Source organism: Haliotis cracherodii, unplaced genomic scaffold, assembly GCF_022045235.1.
Source record: "Haliotis cracherodii isolate W230 unplaced genomic scaffold, xgHalCrac1.p SCAF_3, whole genome shotgun sequence".
NCBI classification, from domain to species: domain Eukaryota; kingdom Metazoa; phylum Mollusca; class Gastropoda; order Lepetellida; family Haliotidae; genus Haliotis; species Haliotis cracherodii.
Window position 1 is genome coordinate 53,047,934 of NW_027266286.1, and position 22,924 is coordinate 53,070,857.

The following is a 22,924-nucleotide window of genomic DNA, read 5'->3' on the forward strand; positions in this document are numbered from 1 at the left end:
TCATTTCTTTTTTGTGCGTGCGTCTATATAGGATCATCTAAGAACTATTTAGTTCGATTCTTCAACTGATGAAATGCATTTTCAAATTGCATATAGATCGCATCGATTACGTTATTATTTCAAAAGATCACACTTTAGACATTGTAGAAAATGACAGTTCGGAGGCAGTCTCACGTGCTCCCATGGTAACGCTGACCACCACGTGACTAAGCATCGCGATCGATGGCGAAAGCAACGTCGAGTCTTGGAATGAGCTCATTAATAATTCAATCTGAAAAGCAGGAAACAAAATGGCGTGAGGCAGCGTAGTACGGTTGTATCATAAGCTGTTTCGGGGCTGTTGGCTGACAGTCCGCCTGTCCACCTGGCCGTCCGCTTGTCCACAAGGACACGAGATGGATAACTACACATTCTCTTTCTCCACGCCAAGCTGGCCCAACAAGGTCCGAGCATTTCTCACCCAATTCTCCGATTTCTTCAGCGCTTTCGCCAAGCATATAGCGCCCTCGTATCACCATGACCGTTGCGAAAGGTAAGAACACCCGGTTTTGTTGATAGTAAATGTACCCTGTCGTCAGCATGTTGTAGACTTAACTATTTTTCTTCGTTTAGATAGAAAACAATATCCACAATGGTACATGCACATAGAGAATGATTACACTGGGTATGCATCTTGAATACATTGGCATTGTGCCAGGGGGTATGTGTTATTGGGGTATATATGATATTATATAATATTTATTATATATTTATTTGACCATGTTGACGTTGGGCATAGTTTATTGTGTACCATACTATATATGGGATGCTTTTTTGTAGGAATGACATCATTTATACTTTATATATATTTAGCCTAGTATGTGTCATTATATGTTGATGCAAACCAGCCCATCGTATACACATATTGTGCGTGTGTGTGTGCGCGTGCGTGCGTGCGTGAAGGTAAAAAGGAAGTGCTATCTTTGCAATATCAAAACAAAATAAAGTCACTGAGAATTAATACAGAGGATTCTTCTTCAATAGATTTTTTCATGTATTCACACATTTATGCTCGGGAGTATGCACGCTCGTGTGCATGCCAAACACAACAGAACATGGAAGGAAGACATCATAGTTTACTCAGACGTCGCATCCCTACATGACGTCATCATATGACGTAACGAGATAATGTTTCCTTGGATATTGCGGGAAACTGTATCACACAAGATGTAAACAACTATAAGGAGAATACACTACTCTATATTTATATGCGTATACTCTACATGGTGCAATATCTTTATTTAGTGATACAGGTATGTTTTATAGTTTAACCATTACAACTGAGCACATACTCTTGAGCTTTTGTGCTTTGTATATTCCATTATGTTGTTGATACGCCCTGAAGCAGGCTACTTCATTGTTGTATTTACAACAGGACCTCATTCCACATCTGCCCGAGGAGAGGTGTCAACTATTGTTCTGTAAAAGGTGTCATCGCAAGGCCGAGATTCGGGTTAATTAATTCCATTGTATGCCCCTGCTGATAACAAAACCCTAAATCCTTGTAAACATATTGATGTCATTTTCGTAGTCATTCAATCAATATGTATTGTTCCAGAGCCAACTGACCCATAATTCGTACTGTCATAAATTATATTAGTACAATTAATTGTGTTGTAATAATAACAATAATAATTGTTATTATTACAACACAATTAATTTAACAATAATAATTGTTATTATTCCATTTTCGTAGTGCACATATGATATTTACGAATTGAAAGAACTTGATCGGGTAGATCTATGTGAACTAAAAGACACTATTTATGGATAACAACTTCTTTGATATACTAAAATAGCGAGTTATATGACTATTCCGTGTCTACCTTGTCATCCGTCAACTTCTAAGAAATGCCAATCAAGCAGATCATCTCAACTATGGTAGAAAGGAAATAATACATTGTCAAAAACATAATGAGTGAGTGAATGGGTTGGACTTTACGTCGCTTTTAGCAATATCCCAGCAATATCACGGCGGGAGACACCAGAAATGGGCTTCACACATTGTACCAAGGTGGGGAGTCGAAACCGGGGCTTGGACGTGAGAAGCGAACGCTTTCACCACAGGGCTAAGCTTCCCCACCGCCCCCTACAATTAACATGTCTTTGAGAACGCAATATGACTTCGATCGTTGCGACTGAAGGGTTGATTTCTAAATTTAGCTTATCATTAAAAAACCTTACAATTTGTTATGTCGGTTTCTTTAGGTTGTCGATCTATAACCGTGAACCACAGTTGCTGTTCTAGATTCTAGGTTCGTACGTGATATATTACATATTCCAAAACTTAAAGCTTAATCAAAGGATTTTTCATCTCTTTAAAAACATTGATATATCAACATCAAACGTGTTTCAATCAAAAGATATGCCATTATATGGCCCACGTTTTAGGGGGACATTCTTGATAATGATTCATAATCAACAGCTCATCGATTTACAAACTCGCGTCGTCTGCTGTCACGTGGAACTTACACATTTCCGGTTGAAGGGCGCATGCGTCAAAAGAAATTGGTGTCTCAAAACAAAACATGCCAACATGGCACGTGAAATTGAATCGTAAGTGCAATGTTATGCATTGTTTTTTAATTACATACGGTGTTTGCATATATTGATAATATCTAGTCTGGCACGAGAACTCATAATTAGACCATTACGTTGTTTCCCGTACAAGCGAAGGAAACGTCCCCTTTTTTCGTGGTACTGGTTTCTGCACAAATTCGTCGTTTCCATTTGACAAAAGATGCATGTGGTCTTACGTGTAATTTATTTGTGACATTAAGGATTGAGTTGTCAGTGTATTAGTGTAGATAGATCAATGATCATCTGTTATATGTCGATCTACTGTAATCACACTTGGGAATCAGAAGTCCTATGTGTCACTGTTATGACTGGTAGGTCGTTGTCGAGACGAGTACTACAGATATCCCCGTGGTGTGGGTTTTAAGACGCTTTAGAAACATTTGTAATTTTCTCCTAAATCACAATTAAAAACTGTAAAACATCTCACTCATATAAAAGACGACTTTATCTTAAATAAAACAGGTCATCACCTGAGTATTTACAATGTCTGCATGTGATGCCACACCCGTTGTTATAGCGCGAGTAATCGCAATAACCATGGCCATCCGAAAAAACTATCATCTGACGGTATGTACCCTAGGTGTGTTTCAGTGTACAGAAATGTACACTAGCCAAAATCCAGACACTTATCCTAGGATGAGTCCATTCTGCATGTCACAGAATGCTTAACCGGTTCCTTGAACATTTATGCACTCAGTCGCTATTTGTCCTGTGACCTGAAAAGGCTCTGTCCATTGTCAGTTTGTATGTACAGTTGCATATTCTTTCATTTAGGGGTTGTAATATTACCTTTTTTACCCACAACGTAATGATTGGTAAGCTGTACCGTCAGTTTGCCTCTTGAGAGTTTCCAGGGCTTGACCCTGCCCTATACACTGAAGCACTTGTAGCACAAGTGTTGTCACTTCAGGCAACCTCTGTTCATGCAGCATTGAGTGCAACTGAGTGGGTACCAGGTAGGATGAGATGGTAATGTAACTGTTAGCCTCCTCACAGGCAGCTTGGGTTGTATACTCCCCAGGAAACTGAGCACACACTAATCCATTAAACATAATATTGTAGTGCCGTGAGCATTCAACCGAATTTGGCATATTATAAATGGACTTATTATTATAGCATGATACTCAAGTCTCAGTGACGAACAACTTAGTGTGAGTGAGTATGGTTTTATGATGCTTGTAGCAATATTCCAGCAATATCAAGGCGGGGGACACCAGAAATGGGATTCACACATTGTACCCATGTCGGGAACAGAACACAGGTCTTCGGTGTGACGAGCGAACGCTTTAACCATGAGGTTACCCGACCACCCCTTTACAACTTAGAACTATTGTTAGAGTCACAAACTACTTACCTGCATTGCAGATTATCTTAATCAATAATCATTAAATCTGTGTATTTAAGCCGTTACAGGCGTCTTTGTCGTTGTAATAGCAAATGTGAGGTTAGCAGGTATCTATTGATTCCCCCTGGCAGCAGCTGTAACTGCACCTACAGCTCAGTATGTTGGAGGGAGTGTGGTTTTACGCTGCTTTTATCAATATTTCAATAGTCTACCCGACCGTCCCTGATACAAGAGAAAGTCACACAACATGCACTTTGCTATTGTTTTATCTCATTAAAAGCAGGGGTGGTGGGATAGCCTAGTGCATGTAGTGGTTAATGTATTCATCTGTCAAGCTGAAGACCGGGGTTCGATTCCCCACATGGGTACAATGTGTGAAGCCCCTTTCTGGTGTCCCCCGCCATGATATTGCTGAAATATTGCTAAAAGCAGCATAAAACCATACTCACTCGTTCATAAAAATCATATATTTCAGGGTTAGAAACTTACAGTTGTTGTCCACTAGTCCTTATAATGATAACATATAGCAAACCCCTTAAAATGGGACAATTTCTACTAGTCCTTAGGATACCTTTACTATTCGGCAGTTTGATGAGGACTACAGGACTAGCGCTAATTTCTAACGCTGTATTTTGGTCCAAGACAACACTTTTCTGTGTGATCTAAGGAAACATGCTAAATTCTCGGTACATGTGAGCGAAGCACACAGACAAGCATATCTGACTTCTGAATCTCGGAAAATAAAAATAAAAATTGGGGACTGCCAAAAAATATGGCCGTGTAGTGGATATGTTATCATGGCATCTACACCTAAACTTGCTAAAAGGGCATATATACAGTCAAGGGAATGTTTGTGCTTACGTTGGAATTTCTTCTGTACAAATCAAATTGTCCGAATCAAGGTGGTAGAAAAATGAAGCCAAATCATTTTGAAACGCTGACATCTGATTGGCTCAAGAACCCATGCACCCTTCATTGTAATTGTTCTTTCAAAGTTTGTTTGGTTTCACCTGATGTGGTCATCTTTGGGGGTGTCTTTAGATTTGACAGAGAGGTTTTGTTGAATATAAGACAGTCACTGTAGCAGAAGGAGAGGCAATTTTCTGAAGTATGTCCACCGGCCTGTATTAACATGATGAAGGGTATTTACCAATTTCTGTGATAATTATTTCTAAAATATGTATGATTTAGTCTTAACTGTTGATTGAAAAAAGATGGGTCTAGGGTACATTATATTGTGCTAGCTGCTCTAAACTACAGCTCCAAATACACATTGTACTATAGACATGATAAAGGCGAGGGAAATTACTCGTCTTTACAGTGTTGCATAGTTCTATAAATAATGGTATTTAACTTACTTAAATATTTTACCCACATATGGATCAAACATTCTGCTATGAGAAAACATGATAATTTCTATATGTTAGAGTGTTATGTTATACGTTTTGTTTGATATGTATAATGCCCTATTTTGGACGTTTTTTTACTTTTAGTCTACAGGGTATTATTCTCACATTTGTTGGGGCGATAGATTGACTTAACATGCTTAATATCAGTGTTCCCGCTGGCTTTTGAAACTGCCAGTCACTTGACACTATGCTTGACTCAACACCTGATTCACAATACTTGACTCCCAGTACCTGACTCACAATACTTGACTCACTATACCTGCATCACAATACTTGACTCACAGTACCTGACTCACAATAATTGACTCACTGTACTTGACTCACAGTACCCGACTCACAATACTTGACTCACAATACCTGACTCACAGTACCTGACTCACAATACTTGACTCACTGTACCTGACTCACAATACTTGACTCACAGTTACTGACTGACAATATGTGATTCACAGTACCTGACTCACAATACTTGACTCACAGTACCTGAATGACAATGCTTAATTCCGAGTACTTGATTCACAACACTTTTACTCACAACTCTCAACTCACAACTCTTGACTCCCCATACTTGATGTTTCAGGTCAGTCCAGATGCGACTGTATGCTCTCAACAAGAGGCAGTTTGTTCTGGTGTTCATCTCGCTCTTTGTGTGCTTCGGTATCAGCATCCTCATCGGTATAGCTGGGCCACCCATCACGGACAATGTCACCAAGGACAGTGCCTCCCTCATCCCGAGACCCAATGACACGAAGGTAACACTCCTACAGCATGTACGTTAACACACACTTAATGCAGCTACTGTGTCCTGTAATGAGAGACTGGTAGTTTCAAAATCCTGCTTATTGGCCATTAAACATGTTTGATGTTTGGAATTTCTGTATATGGTCAAAAAGGAACATCACAATGTATGCATGATTCCTTCATCTGGAAATTTGCGGTCTGGAGGAATTCACCAGTTACAATACAGTTGTGCCCCGCTTATACGGACTTCAGATATCCGGAAACCTCGGTTCCCGGACGATTTTCATTCAAAACGAAATAATTACTATATAAATTTACCCGTATAGCCGGAAATTCAGTTTCCGGAACCGGACGGTCATTTTCATACACAAAACACTGAAATGCACTCAAAATTGTCTCACTTATCCGGACAGTACACTTCCACTGGTGGTAATCCTTTGATACGTTTGAGACGAGCTTGTTTATTGTACATGTAATCCCCTTCGATAAATATGGCGTCTGTGGAGGTCAGAGGTCAAAGTTGACCTTCATTACGTATTACGAGGCATTGTTTTATATCTAGGGATTAAGATTACCTTGTGTATTTTCCCGTAAACTACGCCGGAAACAGCAATCAGCTGTACACACGTTTTCTTGGAATCGACCGGTTATTCGGTCAAGACACACCCAATGATATAACTTTATAGGATTTTTAATGCAAGGATCGGCAACAATTGTATCTGAAACTATTTTGTTTTATCATGAATAATATATTCCATTATTTTCTTAATTATATGCAGCCTTTACTAAACATATTTAAAATAATAATAACCCTAAGCGAAGCAGCTGATCGCTATTCTCGGGTATTATTTTTTTAAGGGAAGTAACTCTTCCAGTAAGTAAGCTGGTTTCAGTTATACGGAAATTCGTTTATACGGACGAATTGTGAAATGACGCAAGTGTCCGTATAAACGAGGCACGACTGTACTGCCTCAATTTTTGTTTATTTGTTGTTTAAAGCCACACTGAGCAATATTCAAACTGTATGACAACAGTTTGTAAATAATCTGGACCAGACATTCCATTGGTTGATGTGAGCATCGATCTACGTGATCTCGTTAGTCACTTTATGACAAGCATGGGTTGCTGAAGACCAATTCTAACCCAGATCTTCACAGGGGTACCTTTATTAGAGGAGGACTAGGCTCTGACCAGTGGGCAGTTTCAAGAAGTTAGATTCAAGTCCCTTCTCGTGAGACACTACTTTGTTTGCTACCTCAGATGTTTTCACATGTATTGTCATAGTTCAGGGCTTTACAAGCATGTCTATTTTGAGTCATTCCGAAACAATTACTGATGTCATCAAGGTCACATCATCATGATCATTGCACATACTTAGAAGTATTTAGTAGGGGTGACAATTGGTCTGGAAATCACTTTTGCCAGGGTTAGAAACTAACAGTTTTTGTCCACTAGTCCTTATAATGATAAAATATAGCAAAACCCTTAAAATGGGCCAATTTCTACTAGACCTTAGGATACATTTACTATTGGGCAGTTTGGTAAGGACTACAAGACTAGTGCCAATGTCTAACGCTGATTGTGATAACTATTGATATTGCAAGCAACTATTGCGATAAATATCGATAGTGTTCAGTGTATCATTTTAGGTGGATTTTAGAGTTGAATTTAACCTTGGAACTGAAGTTTCCTTTGAATGTGATAACCATAACAACAAATAAAAAGTAAAGTTTGAGATATGACTGATTTGTTTTTTCTTAAGTCTAATAATTTAAGAAAAAGAAACTTCCACATTATCATGTGTAAATTACTACCACTCATGATCAAAAGAAGAACAAATTTGAACAGAATTGCATATATTTTATTGATACGGTAAATATAATCGAAACTATCGAAAATGAAATCAATACTATTGATCGGAAACTGATTTAACAATCGATTTATTAACTTTAAGTGCTTATCAATAGCAATATATCGATATTTCGATTTATCGTGACACCCCTATTGTATTTAGACTATTATTTGGGGACTTCAGTGTTCTTTTGAGGAAAATCAATCACTGACACTCTGAATATGCTGCTGAACTGCTGAGTGCATTTGGTATCAATAGGATGCAATATAGTGGTCACACTACGAGGCCAACGATACAAAACCTTGATTTACAACTTCTCTATCTTGATACATAAGGTACATTACAAGTTATTTTGGCTGAAAAACATGTGAATATTAACAGAAACTTTCAACCACCAGTTTACGCAGATTCTCTAGTATTTCATTGTTAGACAAAAAGGCATAACCTTCACAGCTAATATGTTTTTGCCCTACAATATCCCATCTTTGATCGCTGAAATTTAAAAACATAGGATTTAGGGTTCTGATTCATATGCAAAATGAAAGAATATCAACTTGTGTAATAAAAGTACAGTATCTGGAAACGAATCATATCACACCAATAGCTTCGGGATATATATGGTATCATGACCCCAATTAACATGCTTAATGATTACCGTCTTTACATAAAGACATAGGCCTCGTATCCAACATCATGTACAGACCTGTGAAGATCCGGGGTAGAATAGGTCTTCAGAAACCCATGCTTGCCCTGAAAGCGACTATGCTTGTTGTAAGAGGCAACTAACGGGATCGGGTGGTCAGGTTCTCTAACTTGGTTGATCCATGTCATCGATCCCAATTGCGTGGATCGATGCCCATGCTGTCAATCACTGGATTGTCTGGTCCAGACTCCATTATTTACAGACTGCCGTCATATAGCTGGAATATTGCTGAGTGTGGCGTTAAACAACAAACAAACAAAACATCATGGTACATGGAACTTGTCTACAATGTCTAAACCAAGACAGGACAAAATCTTTGTGTTTAAAGTTATTTCCAATTTTTGTGCCATTGTAAAGATCAGTGCATGAACATGTGGTCCATGTGGAAGCTATGTTTCAAGCCATCATGTATTGTCTGTTGTAACACAGAGTGGCCCCTTCTATCTCAAGTCTCCTCCCATGTCCACCTTCCACCAACAGCTGTGGCTTACAGCCAACATCGTCACCGACAACAAGGGAGGTAAGTCAGTGTTGAGCCTTATCTATGTGTACCACCACCACTTCCTACATGGTTGTTGATATTGGAACACATTAACCTTGTGTCAGAAATCAAAGATAACCTTGTGTGAGTTATTGTTACTAAATCAGAACTGTTGTTGGATTATTGGAACGACCATATTGATAGGTAACAGAACGCACTGCTTCAATTAAATGTTGTTATTCATGAACATCCATTTATATAACTGACACACATCATTTTAATTCACATCAATGCCACATAGTGCCAATACTATACTGACGTCAACATGGATCTGATTCTCATGGAAATGAGACTAAGTACTCCTGGGAATGAGAGTTATCTCCCTTGTATCAATATGCTTTGTGACCCTGACATTTGTTTCAAATACATTGTAAACAATTCATAATAAAAAAAGCTATGTGCTTTTGGTGCGCCAGAATCCTATGATTGTCCGGTTTGAATCCCGGTTCGCCCCAATTATGTTTCTAGGTTTGTCAGCACCATAACCATGCTCTTGGGTTTCACCAAAGTGGTAAAAGTCTGAGACCTGCACCACTTTAGGCTTTCCTCCCATATTAAGCTGACATGCCGTGATATAACTTGAATACTGCGCAAAGCGGCATTAACCCCAACTCAATCACTCACTCACTCATTTATATGTTAAAGTTAGGTCTATTTTATTACAGTTACTGAGTTAGTAGAAATGCTTGGTAAATTTGTTAATAGTAAGTATTGGTACATTATGGAACAGATGCTATCGTGTGTCACTATGAAGCTAATCAGAAGCTAATGCAGTTTCAAAGAAGATTGTACATGAAAATAACTTCTGTATTTGAAAAACTAAACACAACACAGTATGCAATATGAAAATAAATTGTGAACAGAAATCTGGTAAAAAGCGTTAAGACATGTAAGAATATCTTTTGATATGTTTCAACAAGTGACAAAACTATTTAGTTTAATGGCTGAATACTAAATGTATGTTTCAGGTGCACGGTTTGAGCAACCTTTTATTATGGGCATCATCATCCACGGCATGAACGGAGATGACCAGAGCGTGGACCGAGTGACCAATCCCACCCCTAGAGGCACCCCACACAACCGGTCTAGGATTCTCCGCTGTAGCCAGGTAGCATATACAGACTAAGTTCATTTGTATCCCCGTTGAGATCAAGGTTCCAATTGGTCTTCAGCAACCCATGCTTGTCGTAAGAGGCGACTAACAGGATCGGGTGGTCGTGCTTGCTGTCTTGGTTGATGCAATCTCATTGATCCCAATGTGTAGATTGATGGTCATGAGGACAATCATTGGATTGTCTGGTCCAGACTCGGTTATTTACAGATCGCCGTCATATAGCTGGAATATTGCTGAGTGCGACATTAAACAACAAACGAACATCATGTCTGATATTTGTGTGTTTGAAGTAAACTGGGTTCGGATGGTCACTATGACAACTGGGTATGGATGTTAGTTGGAGGGGCAGTGGAAGCCCAAGTTTGCTATGACCTCGCTATTTGTGTTGTTGATTCTACCGGCTAAGGTCACATACTAGAGTTGATGTATAAGTCAATGCATAGATTACAATTTGTTTCCACATCTTCAGTGAAAACAGTTGTATCTCAACCATGTTAACATGTTCCAATATTAACAAGCATACACTGTGAACACTGTCCAACCATGATGTATGTTATTTATTAATTTATTGCTTGTCATAAGAGGCTACTAAATAGGAACTGGAGGTCAGGCTCAGGGTTGATGGCATGTCACTGTACCATGCTGTACCCTGATTGAATGGGACATTGCTCGTAATATCAACATGATCAGGGCCTGGTATGTGTGGCGCGTACTCGTACTGCAGTCATATAGCTGGAATGCTGACTTCAGCGTTAAACAACAAACGATGGACAAATTGTTTTAAAACAAATATGTGTGTTGTATGTAGAACTGTGACGAGCTGATCGTGATGCACCTGGGGTACCTGGACTACGCCTACTATCTCATCCAGGTCCGCTTCTTTGGTCTGGAGAACAACAAGTTTAACATCAAGACTATTGAGTTCACTGTAAGTCTTCTTTACTTATTTTATCTACTCATCAATAGGACCTTTTCCATCTTAATGGGGTATTAGCTCACTATGCAGAGTTGTGTCCCTTGACCTTACAAGGATCTGCTGATCAAGGGTACTAAATGCAAAGTTGATTCTTGATTTGTCAGCACCGAATCTGTGCTTGTGGGATTCACTGGAGTGAATGTTAAGCTGACACTCTGGCACAGCTGAAATACTGTATAAAGAGGCGTTTCTATGATTCTATGATTATGTTATCCAGACCTACTCAAAACAAGGCGCTGTGACATGGGTGATATTTGTTATATACCTCAATACATGCTATAGGCAGAGACATCTTATCAATATGAGTCTGATGTGGAAGGGGAGGCAACTCAGTATTCTCTGTATGTTTCAGTTCAAGAGCTACAACACATCCTTCACTCAGATTGAGATTTGGATCCGATTTGTCTTCCTGGTTATGACATTCCTCTGCACTGTAAGTACACAGTCAATTCAGCAGTCCTTATTTAGTTAAAAATGTGTTTTTCTGGAGGTTATCCATAAACTTCTGGGCTCTAAAAATTATTATTGGCTGTGTAATTTTTTTGGAAACGGGATCCCATCTGCTTGTTACAAGGGCCACTATGCTGCATGGGTTGTTTTCCATTTTCAGTCTAGCTCTAGACATTTCATTTCAGGATTGAAATTTACACATGGTCTTTGTGTAATTAGAGTAAACTAGTAGATGGATAAACATTGCAAAATTTGAGTTAGCAAACGAAAGGTTCCTTGTAGAACTAGTCCCCCTTAACATTCCCCTGCCAAAATTAACTGACAAATGCTAGATAACCTTGAGATAGCCTATGCTTGTCACAGAGTACTTTCCCTGAAAACAAACTTCACCTCCTTTATTGTAGATGGAGACTTTATCATGGTTCTGCAGTTGTAACTAATATATTTGTATTTTGACTATGCTTGTCATAAGAGGCGACTAACGGGATGGGATGGTCAGGCTCGCTGACTTGGTTTGATGCATGTCATCGTATCCCAATGGTGTGGATCGATGCTCATGATGTCAATCACTTGATTGTCTGATCCAGACTTGATTATTTACAGACCGCCGTCGTATAGCTGGAATATTGCTGAGTGTCGTGTCAAACAACAAACAAACAAACAAACATTAATGTTTTCTGTTGTGTCTCTTTGCTCTAAGCTATCTTGTGCTGATGATTACAGTTTTATGTTGTACATTTACAGTGTATGTTCGCACACTCATTGCGGAAGTTCTCCATGCGGGACTGGTCAATAGAACAGAAATGGATGTCAATTCTTCTTCCTCTTCTTCTCTTGTATGATGGTAAGTAACCTGTTTGGGGTTATTCTCCTCAACATCAGCCAGTGCTAACATGATCAACCCTCACTGTGCTATCGTTCATTAGTTAATCATCCTTGTTATCTTTGCAGATCCCATCTTCCCCCTGACTTTCCTCGTCAACAGCTGGGTGCCGGGGATGTTTGATGGTGTCTTCCAGGCCTCCTTCCTGTGTGCCTTGCTGCTGTTCTGGCTGTGTATCTACCACGGTGTCAGACAGGTGTGTGTGTCTTGCTGTTGTTCTGGTTGTATATCTACCACGGTGTCAGACAGGTGGGTGTGGGCGTGTCTTGCTGTTCTGGCTGTGTATCTACCGGGGTGTCAGACAGGTGGGTGTGGGCGTGTCTTGCTGTTCTGGCTGTGTATCTACCGGGGTGTCAGACAGGTGGGTGTGGGCGTGTCTTGCTGTTCTGGCTGTGTATCTACCGTGGTGTCAGACAGGTGGGCGTGTCTTGCTGTTCTGTCTGTGTATCTACCGGGGTGTCAGACAGGTGGGCGTGTCTTGCTGTTCTGGCTGTGTATCTACCGGGGTGTCAGACAGGTGGGTGTGCCTTGCTGTTATTCTGGTAATGTATCTACCACGGTGTCAGACAGGTGTGTGTGTCTTGCTGTTGTTCTGGTTGTGTATCTACCACGGTGTCAGACAGGTGGGCGTGTCTTGCTGTTCTGGCTGTGTATCTACCACGGTGTCAGACAGGTGGGTGTGGGCGTGTCTTGCTGTTCTGGCTGTGTATCTACCGGGGTGTCAGACAGGTGGGTGTGGGCGTGTCTTGCTGTTCTGGCTGTGTATCTACCGGGGTGTCAGACAGGTGGGCGTGTCTTGCTGTTCTGGCTGTGTATCTACCGGGGTGTCAGACAGGTGGGCGTGTCTTGCTGTTCTGGCTGTGTATCTACCGGGGTGTCAGACAGGTGGGTGTGTCTTGCTGTTCTGGTTGTGTATCTACCACGGTGTCAGACAGGTGTGTGTGTGGGTGTATCTTGCTGCTCTTCTGGTTGTGTATCTACCACGGTGTCAGACAGGTGGTTGTGGGTGTGTCTTGCTGTTGTTCTGGCTGTGTATCTACCACGGTGTCAGACAGGTGGGTGTGGGCGTGTCTTGCTGTTGTTCTGGCTGTGTATCTACCGGGGTGTCAGACAGATGTGTGTGTGTCTTGCTATTGTCCTGGTTGTGTATCTTCCACGGTGTCAGACAGGTGTGTGTGTCTTGCTGTTGTTCTGGCTGTGTATCTACCACGGTGTCAGACAGGTGTGGGTGTGGGTGTCTTGCTATTGTTCTGGTAATGTATGTACCACAGTGTCAGACAGGTGTGTGTGTCGTGCTGTTCTGGTTGTGTATCTACCACGGTGTCAGACAGGTGTGTGTGTGTGTGTCGTGCTGTTCTGGTTGTGTATCTACCACGGTGTCAGACAGGTGTGTGTGTGTGTGTCGTGCTGTTCTGGTTGTGTATCTACAACGGTGTCCGACAGGTGTGTGTGTGTGTCGTGCTGTTCTGGTTGTATATCTACCACAGTGTCAGACAGGTGTGTGTGGGCGTGTCTTGCTGTTCCGGTTGTGTATCTACCACGGTGTCAGACAGGTGGGTGTGTGTGTCTTGCTATTGTTCTGGTAATGTATGTACCACAGTGTCAGACAGGTGGGTGTGTCGTGCTGTTCTGGTTGTGTATCTACCACGGTGTCAGACAGGTGTGTGTGTGTGTCGTGCTGTTCTGGTTGTGTATCTACCACAGTGTCAGACAGGTGGGTGTGTGTGTCTTGCTATTGTTCTGGTAATGTATGTACCACAGTGTCAGACAGGTGGGTGTGTCGTGCTGTTCTGGTTGTGTATCTACCACGGTGTCAGACAGGTGTGTGTGTGTGTCGTGCTGTTCTGGTTGTGTATCTACCACAGTGTCAGACAGGTGTGTGTGTGTGTCGTGCTGTTCTGGTTGTGTATCTACCACAGTGTCAGACAGGTGGGTGTGTGTGTCTTGTGCTGTTCTGGTTGTGTATCTACCACGGTGTCAGACAGGTGGGTGTGTGTGTCGTGCTGTTCCGGTTGTGTATCTACCACAGTGTCAGACAGGTGTGTGTGTGTGTCGTGCTGTTCTGGTTGTGTATCTACCACAGTGTCAGACAGGTGTGTGTGTGTGTCGTGCTGTTCTGGTTGTGTATCTACCACAGTGTCAGACAGGTGGGTGTGTGTGTCTTGCTGTTCCGGTTGTGTATCTACCACAGTGTCAGACAGGTGTGTGTGTGTGTCTTGCTGTTCTGGTTGTGTATCTACCACAGTGTCAGACAGGTGTGTGTGTGTGTCTTGCTGTTCTGGTTGTGTATCTACCACAGTGTCAGACAGGTGTGTGTGTGTGTCGTGCTGTTCTGGTTGTGTATCTACCACAGTGTCAGACAGGTGGGTGTGTGTGTCTTGCTGTTCCGGTTGTGTATCTACCACAGTGTCAGACAGGTGTGTGTGTGTGTCTTGCTGTTCTGGTTGTGTATCTACCACAGTGTCAGACAGGTGTGTGTGTGTGTCTTGCTGTTCTGGTTGTGTATCTACCACAGTGTCAGACAGGTGTGTGTGTGTGTCTTGCTGTTCCGGTTGTGTATCTACCACAGTGTCAGACAGGTGTGTGTGTGTGTCTTGCTGTTCTGGTTGTGTATCTACCACAGTGTCAGACAGGTGGGTGTGTGTGTCTTGCTATTGTTCTGGTAATGTATGTACCACAGTGTCAGACGGGTGGGTGTGGGCGTGTCTTGCTGTTCTGGTTGTGTATCTACCATGGCGTCAGACAGGTGTGTGTGTGGGTGTATCTTGCTGCTGTTCTGGTTGTGTATCTACCGGGGTGTCAGACAGGTGTGTGTGTGTGTGTCTTGCTATTGTTCTGGTAATGTATGTACCACAGTGTCAGACAGGTGGGTGTGTCGTGCTGTTCTGGTTGTGTATCTACCACAGTGTCAGACAGGTGTGTGTGTGTGTGTCTTGCCGTTCTGGTTGTGTATCTACCACGGTGTCAGACAGGTGTGTATGGGGGCGTCCTTCTGCTGATGTAGCACTTGAATTGTAGCATTGATGATGATTCAGTAAACACATGTTGTGTAGATGTACTGTACTGTAGTGCTGTGTAATCTCTGAAACAACTTCTCACTGTGGTTGTCAGGAAAGTCGGTACAGTTGAAGCGGTCAATGAGGTTCATATATTACTAAGTGTCTACTGCTGAAAAATGTCACAAAACTATTTCAAGTGGTACACATGTTGAACCCAGTACAATTGTTGTGTTCCCAGACTGACCGTAGGTTCATCCGTTTCTACCTGCCTAAGCTGGTGGTAGTGGGTCTGATGTGGATCGCGGCGGTGACGCTGGCATCGTGGCAGGAGTACAACGAACTGCTGGACCCAACCTACTACTACAGACTGGACAAGAGTAACTTCATGGTACTGCCAGTTGGATAAGCCACATTATATCACAGTATTCCACATAATACCACAGTAGTACATTTCCTGGGGATGAGTCCAGTTTATTCACTATGTGTTCCAACTTTTGTAATATTTGGCAAAATGGCCACAAAAATTAAATGAAGTTGTTTGGGGTATTTAGGCATGAGATAATCAAGCTCAACAATGTAGTCGTACGGGTTTGAATCTCATTGGGTGTAGGGGTGGTCGGGTAGCCTAGTGGTTAAAGCTTTTACTCGTCACTCCGAAGACCTGGGTTCAATTTCCGACATGGGTACAATGTGTGAAGCCCATTTCTGGTGTCCCCCGCCGTGATATTGCTGGAATATTGCTAAAAGCGTCATAAAGCCATACTCACTCTCTCTCACTGGGTGTATTTCGAGATACTGCCCAAATCTTTTTTAGTCATTCATATTGAGTTAAAGTTGATTATGTGTTTTGAGTGTATTTAATTATATATTACTCTTATTGAAATTCTTTACATATTATAGGTTTAACAGTTTCAAAGTTGTCTCTGTGTCCAAATAGAATGTTTATTTTCCAATATGTTGTGTTGCAGGGCTTTAAGGTGTTTTTCTTCATCACTGGGGGCATCTACTTATTATATCTTGTGTATCTCCTCATCCGAGCTTACGCTGAACTGCGGTCCATGCCATACTTTGGTAAGTACATCGGCTTGTGATGGGTCAGAATCGATGACCTGGTTGATATCTTGTCAACATGCCCTGACAGCGTAGTTTGTTGTTCACAATATCAATCACTGTTTTTTCTGATCCAGACTTGATTATTTACAGCCTGGAATATTGCAAAGTGAGCCGTTAAACAACCACAAACAAACCTCTGCTTTTGTATCTCAACTTCCAAGCTTACACCGATTCAAATAATTTTGCAAATAATGGTAATATCATTTTACATGTCACAAGGCCCCCCCCCCCCCCCCCCATATATTTTCATCGTGGGACAGAGTATCACAATGCTCTAACCGTTGTATATTTGGATGTGGATTCCGGGCCCTCAACAAGTTGTGAGTTAGGGATTAGTCTAGATGCCAGTTCCCACTAAAATTTTGTTTGTGGATAAGTTCTGATAAGCTGAACATGCCATTCTTGGTTTCCAGACCTTCGTCTCAAGTTCATGACCGCACTGATGCTGATTGTGTTGTCCATTAGTATCGCTATCACCGTGCTGAGGTTCGGCAGCGGCGTGCTGGAAGACAACTTTGTAGCCGAGATGTCCACACACTATCAGAACTCAGCAGAGTTTGTGTCTTTCTATGGCTTGCTGAATTTCTACATGTACACCATGGCCTTTGTGTACTCCCCGTCAAAAAATGCCATGTATGGTGAGTAGTCCTACAGAGACATCATCCATCTAGTTGTGTACATCAGTACTTAATGGGTATAGGTAGACTGTATGAACCATACCTAGGATGGTTGTTTTCACTGATATTTTCACCCTGTGGGGATTCTTGTTGAGAATATGTCTCCTGAATCACTTGCTTGTCGTAATAACTGACAGAGTGAACATCATAACATCACTGGTAGAGGTCGGATTTATAGAGGTAGTAAGTATTGCCAATAGTTTTACTGAGACAAGCTTATTACATTAGGGAAATAAAATTATTATTTTACCATATCCTTATCCAAGGGTGTGTTCGGGTGAGCTGTTTTTCTGTTCGCTGGGAACACTGTTCAGGAAGTTTCCACTACCTTTCAGAAATGAGATGAGATAAGCAATAAGTCAAGATTAGTATAAACGATATTTCCACTCTAAAAAACACTTCTCTAAGACAGACAGTTCAATTTCCAAGGACTTATGCTTTACCCTATTGCAGCAGTCTTTGATTTGATAAACCCAAGCAGTTTGCAAGTGCAGAAATCTGAAGTAAACAGTCAGTGTTCTGTTTATTCCATCTACACTTGTGGCATTTTCTTGAGTTGAAGCCCTACACTAAAGCTGTCTACATGATCAGTAAATTTCAATGATTGATCCCCCCCATATAAACACTGTTGATGCAATCACGGCACTTTTCAAATGTGTGAGAATAATGTAGAATAATTGCATTAATCTTATTAAGACCAATCTACATTATAGAAAATAGGCAAGTCCAGCTAGCTGTATTCCACATGATATGAGTATTAGACAAATTCTTTAGAAGATGTCATAGACTAAATCACAGTCTTGTTACCCACTTGAAATGTGTGGGAATCTTTTAGAAATGTGTGGGAACCTTTTTGAAATATGTGAGAACCTTTTAGAAATGTGTGGGAACCTTGTTGAAATGTGTGAGAACCTTTTTGAAATATGTGAGAACCTTTTAGAAATGTGTGGGAACCTTTTTAAAATGTGTGGGAACCCTTTAGAAATATGTGAGAACCTTTTAGAAATGTGTGGGAACCCTTTTGAAATGTTTGGGAACCCTTTAGAAATATGTGAGAACCTTTTTGAAATGTGTGGGAACCTTTTTGAAATGAGTGGGAACCTTTTGAAATGTGTATGTCACCAAGCTTCATGCATGCTAAAGTACATCATTAGTGATTCAAGCACAGCTAATGGCTATATGATTGCTTGTTCCAGAAACCCACTTTAAGGACAACCCTGCCCTGTCTATGCTCAATGACTCTGACGAAGAAGTCCACTACGGGTAGGTCTTACTGCTAATGTTTTCTATAGTTTATGGGATGTTGGTAAGTACCATGAGTCTTCTTCTCTTTGAGGGGCTCAGGTGGCCCTGTCGTCCCTGTGCAGAGTTGCATCTCTTAGGTGTGCCAGAAACTACGGCTGGGACGGGTAACTCGGGTACCCGGGCGGGTGGGTACTGAGTAGGATCCTGGTACCCACAGGACTACCCGGACCCGTGGTTAGTCACGTGATATATTGTTTAATGACAAAAATTATCTAGAACTCTTATGGTTACACTACAAGTCACTAATGTTCGCATTTCTTTCTGACTATGTGCCTATTCCTTCTGATTTTTCATATGGTTGAATAAATATATAACTTAATACAACTTCAGTGTATGAATGACCAGATTGTTTAATACATGTATCTAAATACGTTTTACAAGGGTTAAATCAGACATTTTGAGACATCTCCTGAGACCTACAGTGGGTACCCGGGTAGGGTCGGGTAATCGGGGGGTGGGTACATGGGTAGTAAATTTGGACTCGTCCCAGCCCTACCAGAAAGAACTCACTCACTCAATCTTGTCTTTGAATAAAAGGGTGAGAATCAACTTGAGAACAATCTTCGTAGAATTGATTTACCTGGATGTAAATTCCATGGTCATTGAGAACTTGTGCCCCATGTGTGTCGCAGGGAGAGTATAGGCACTGGTGATCCAGTGGTCATGAGGGCTGCAGGGTATATGGTTAGCATTTAGAAAGGGGACCACAAGAGAAGACAGCTGTAACCTGGCTGATTGTGTGTTATCGTATATAGATTGCTGTGCCTTGGATGCTTGCTTAACTATTGACCACTGGTTTGTGTTGTACATGGTTCATTACTGGTAAGCTGCCATCATGTAGCTGTGATACTACTGACGATAGTGTCATACCTCACTCACTCACTCACTCTCTCACTCACTCACTCGGGGCCACAGGTGGCCCAGTCGTCTAAGGCGCCGCGATTCACTGTGTGCAGAGGTGCGTCCCTAGGGCAAACCAGAAACCTATGATTGTGGGTTCGAATCCCGGTTGGCCCTGATTATGTTTCTAGGTTTGTCAGCACCATACCCGTGCTCGTGGGTTTCACCGAAGTGGTAAACGTCTGAGACCAGCATCACTTTGGGCTTTCCTCCCACATGGAGCTGACATGCCGCGATATAACTGGAATACTGTTAAAAGCGGTGTTAAACCCAACTCACTCACTCACTCACTCACTCACTCACTCACTCCATAAACTACATGTAGGGCTACTACTAAACTGTTAAAGATGTCCTTGAAGGTTTCTGAAATGGATATTTAATGGATAATATCATCCTCTTCAAACTGTCTTGCAGATCGGACCATGAAGAAACAACATTGACAAGCCGAGGTGCTGGCAAATATGACAGTGATGAAGATGCATTCCGATGATATGTCACATGACTGTCATGTGACTGTTGCCGGGGTGCTATGAGGTCGACTATGCAGAGAATTAGTTGTTAGTAAACTAGGAAGATTTGGATCTATTTTTATAACAGCAAAGCTTACAGCATTGGAATTGCTTCAAATGGTATCTTTTGCTATGGACATTTTGATTGATTGGTAATGTGGTAAATTTTGTAAAATAATAGGGTTAATTCATACTGTTTATTCTGTTGTAGGCCAGACCAATTTAAGTTCTTGTTTTGGAGATTTTCTAGACCTGTTTCTCAGACACTGATGGATCAGGAGGAATGACAATCAATATAATTTTGTCATATAATGAAATAGAATAAAACAGGGATTTATCTCGACCTGCTCAGAGACCAATATTTGTCTCAAAGTCTGCAGCATATGTCAGTAAAAATTTACAAATTGAAGTTACAAATTTCACAGTTTATTATTTTCTAGTTCTAACTAATGTGATAGCTTTTAAAGGATGACCAGTATTTCACTGATAGCATGACCAGGAAGATGAAGAGGACTTAGTGGTTAGTTATACATTAATGTGTTGAATGCAAAGGTAACATACAATGTTAAAACACCTCTAAATTTAGGAAAATGTGAACTTGCAATTTTTGAACAAAATTATGATTTTTCTCTCAATTTGTCTGCCAAGTTTACCAGCACTTAATATGGAATCCTAGATAAATCCCTGTAAGAATTAAACGTCCTAGTTAGAAAATGCTTGATAATCCCAAAAAAAGTATTGAATTTAAGTTATTGCAAAATTATGAAAGAAGTAGTTTCTGAAACAACATGTTTACGTTATGCAAGTTGTTATGTGGAATCTTTTTCTTTTTACTTTAAATTTAAGTTAGATTTTTCCGCAAACAAGAACAAAACTAGTCTGGCCATAGATAACTGTTATACAAATATTGCCTTTCACAGCCGGGTGGATGCTGTATGTATGTTCTGAACCACTACAGAAGTGGATGTCAGATTTTGACCAGGGGGACAAAATTAGGTAAATCATGTACAACATTTTATTGTGGGATTGTATTTGAAGTACAAAACTTTGCTGTGATTCTAGGTATCTGATAGTTTTGGAGATAGTTAGTTTTCTTTGTAAGGAGTTTGATTTATTTGTAAACACTTAGTATGGGTTGTGTTTACAGGAATGTTAATATGAGGACAAGGGTAGGTGAGAGTGAAACTGCTTCTTACAGTGAAACAAAAATGAACCAATTTCCATGTTTCTGAAATCATGTTTGTAAATATCATCTTTTCATTTTGGCTAGAATTATTTATATGATAGATCTGATCCTTTAATTCCTTATCCCAGTTTGAACGTGTTAAACCCCCTTTCACATCACATCACCTTATCCCAGAAAGTACTGAAAGTCAGCCAGCTATTTACATAACGGTAAACTGCCAAATGCAATGAAAGCCAGTCTGCCCTGCAGTATGGGCCGTATTCAGCTAGTGCCAGCTACACGAGCCCATATCACACGGTATCTTATATAGGGGATGGGTGTGCAGTGTGGGTCGATTCAGCTAGTGCCAGCTACACGGGCCCATATCACACGGTATCTTATATAGGGGATGGGTGTGCAGTGTGGGTCGATTCAGCTAGTGCCAGCTACACGGGCCCATATCACACGGTATCTTATATAGGGGATGGGTGTGCAGTGTGGGTCGATTCAGCTAGTGCCAGCTACACGGGCCCATATCACACAGTATCTTATATAGGGGATGGGTGTGCAGTATGGGCCGTATTCAGCTAGTGCCAGCTACACAGGCCCATATCACACGGTATCTGATATAGGGGATGGGTGGGGAGATTTTCAGGCAGCAGTTGTCGTGCCTGTTTAGACAGGTAAAGCGTGATACATGAACAGATTATGAATGGTATAGAAAATATAGCCCATATTTTAAAAACTTCCAAAATTTGAAAACACTTAGACCAATGTGGTACGTTATTGTCTGACCTTTTCATGTGTCGTTAAAGATGAGCTGTTCAATGAGAGGGACACTACTGAAGATTTTTTTCATTCCTGAAATGGATCTGAAGGGTTATCAATATCTTTAATTAATTAAGATAATGTCTTTAATTAATGTCAAATTAATGTCCTTTTGTTATTGTATAGAAGTCAACCAGAAATCCGGAAACAGGTTGTAATATTGTAAGGATATTCTCCAAAGTAGTGATCACGGATATTGTAGAAACATCATAGAATTGAAAACTGTAATTGTCTCACTGGGGAGAAATAGCCTCCCTGGTTATCTTGTGCAGGGAATTATAGTAGATCTTACTACAACGTAGAACATGCTTTCTTTAGAACATACCTAGATTATGGGAGGTATGGTTCAACATGTAGCTGTTGTTCCATGAGCTGATTCAACACATAAATGTGTTTCCACATGCGGTTGGTTCAACATGTAGCTGTTTCCACATGCTGTTGGTTCAACATGTAGCTGTTTCCACATGCTGTTGGTTCAACATGTAGCAGTGTTTCAACATGCTGTTGGTTCAACATGTAGCAGTGTTTCCACATGCTGTTGGTTCAACATGTAGCTGTTTCCACATGCTGTTGGTTCAACATGTAGCTGTTTCCACATGCTGTTGGTTCAACATGTAGCAGTGTTTCCACATGCTGTTGGTTCAACATGTAGCAGTGTTTCCACATGCTGTTGGTTCAACATGTAGCTGTTTCCACATGCTGTTGGTTCAGCATGTAACAGTGTTTCCACATGCTGTTGGTTCAACATGTAGCAGTGTTTCAACATGCTGTTGGTTCAACATGTAGCTGTTTCCA

General features: G+C 41.0%; 1 protein-coding gene across 1 annotated transcript; it reads left to right on the forward strand.

Annotated features, from left to right (window-relative positions):
• Window positions 1-285: 285 nt before the first annotated feature.
• LOC139474683 (transmembrane protein 181-like) lies at window positions 286-22,542 on the forward strand. The gene is made up of 13 exons (XM_071257778.1): window positions 286-532; window positions 5,954-6,125; window positions 9,099-9,189; window positions 10,179-10,318; window positions 11,133-11,252; window positions 11,653-11,733; window positions 12,495-12,594; window positions 12,702-12,829; window positions 15,871-16,020; window positions 16,601-16,703; window positions 17,159-17,383; window positions 18,619-18,685; window positions 20,042-22,542. Exons 1-13 carry the CDS (start codon window positions 396-398, stop codon window positions 20,115-20,117), a joined length of 1,590 nt encoding a protein of 529 aa, XP_071113879.1. The 5' UTR covers window positions 286-395; the 3' UTR covers window positions 20,118-22,542.
• The last annotated feature ends 382 nt before the right edge of the window (window positions 22,543-22,924 follow it).

Bases quoted from the DNA above. Each gene is read 5' to 3' on its own strand.
- LOC139474683 (XM_071257778.1), top strand. From the start codon at position 396: ATGGATAACTACACATTCTCTTTCTCCACGCCAAGCTGGCCCAACAAG. The intron at 12,595-12,701 runs GTAAGTAACCTG...TTATCTTTGCAG, and splicing joins TCTTCTTCTCTTGTATGATG to ATCCCATCTTCCCCCTGACT. The intron at 12,830-15,870 runs GTGTGTGTGTCT...TTGTGTTCCCAG, and splicing joins TCTACCACGGTGTCAGACAG to ACTGACCGTAGGTTCATCCG.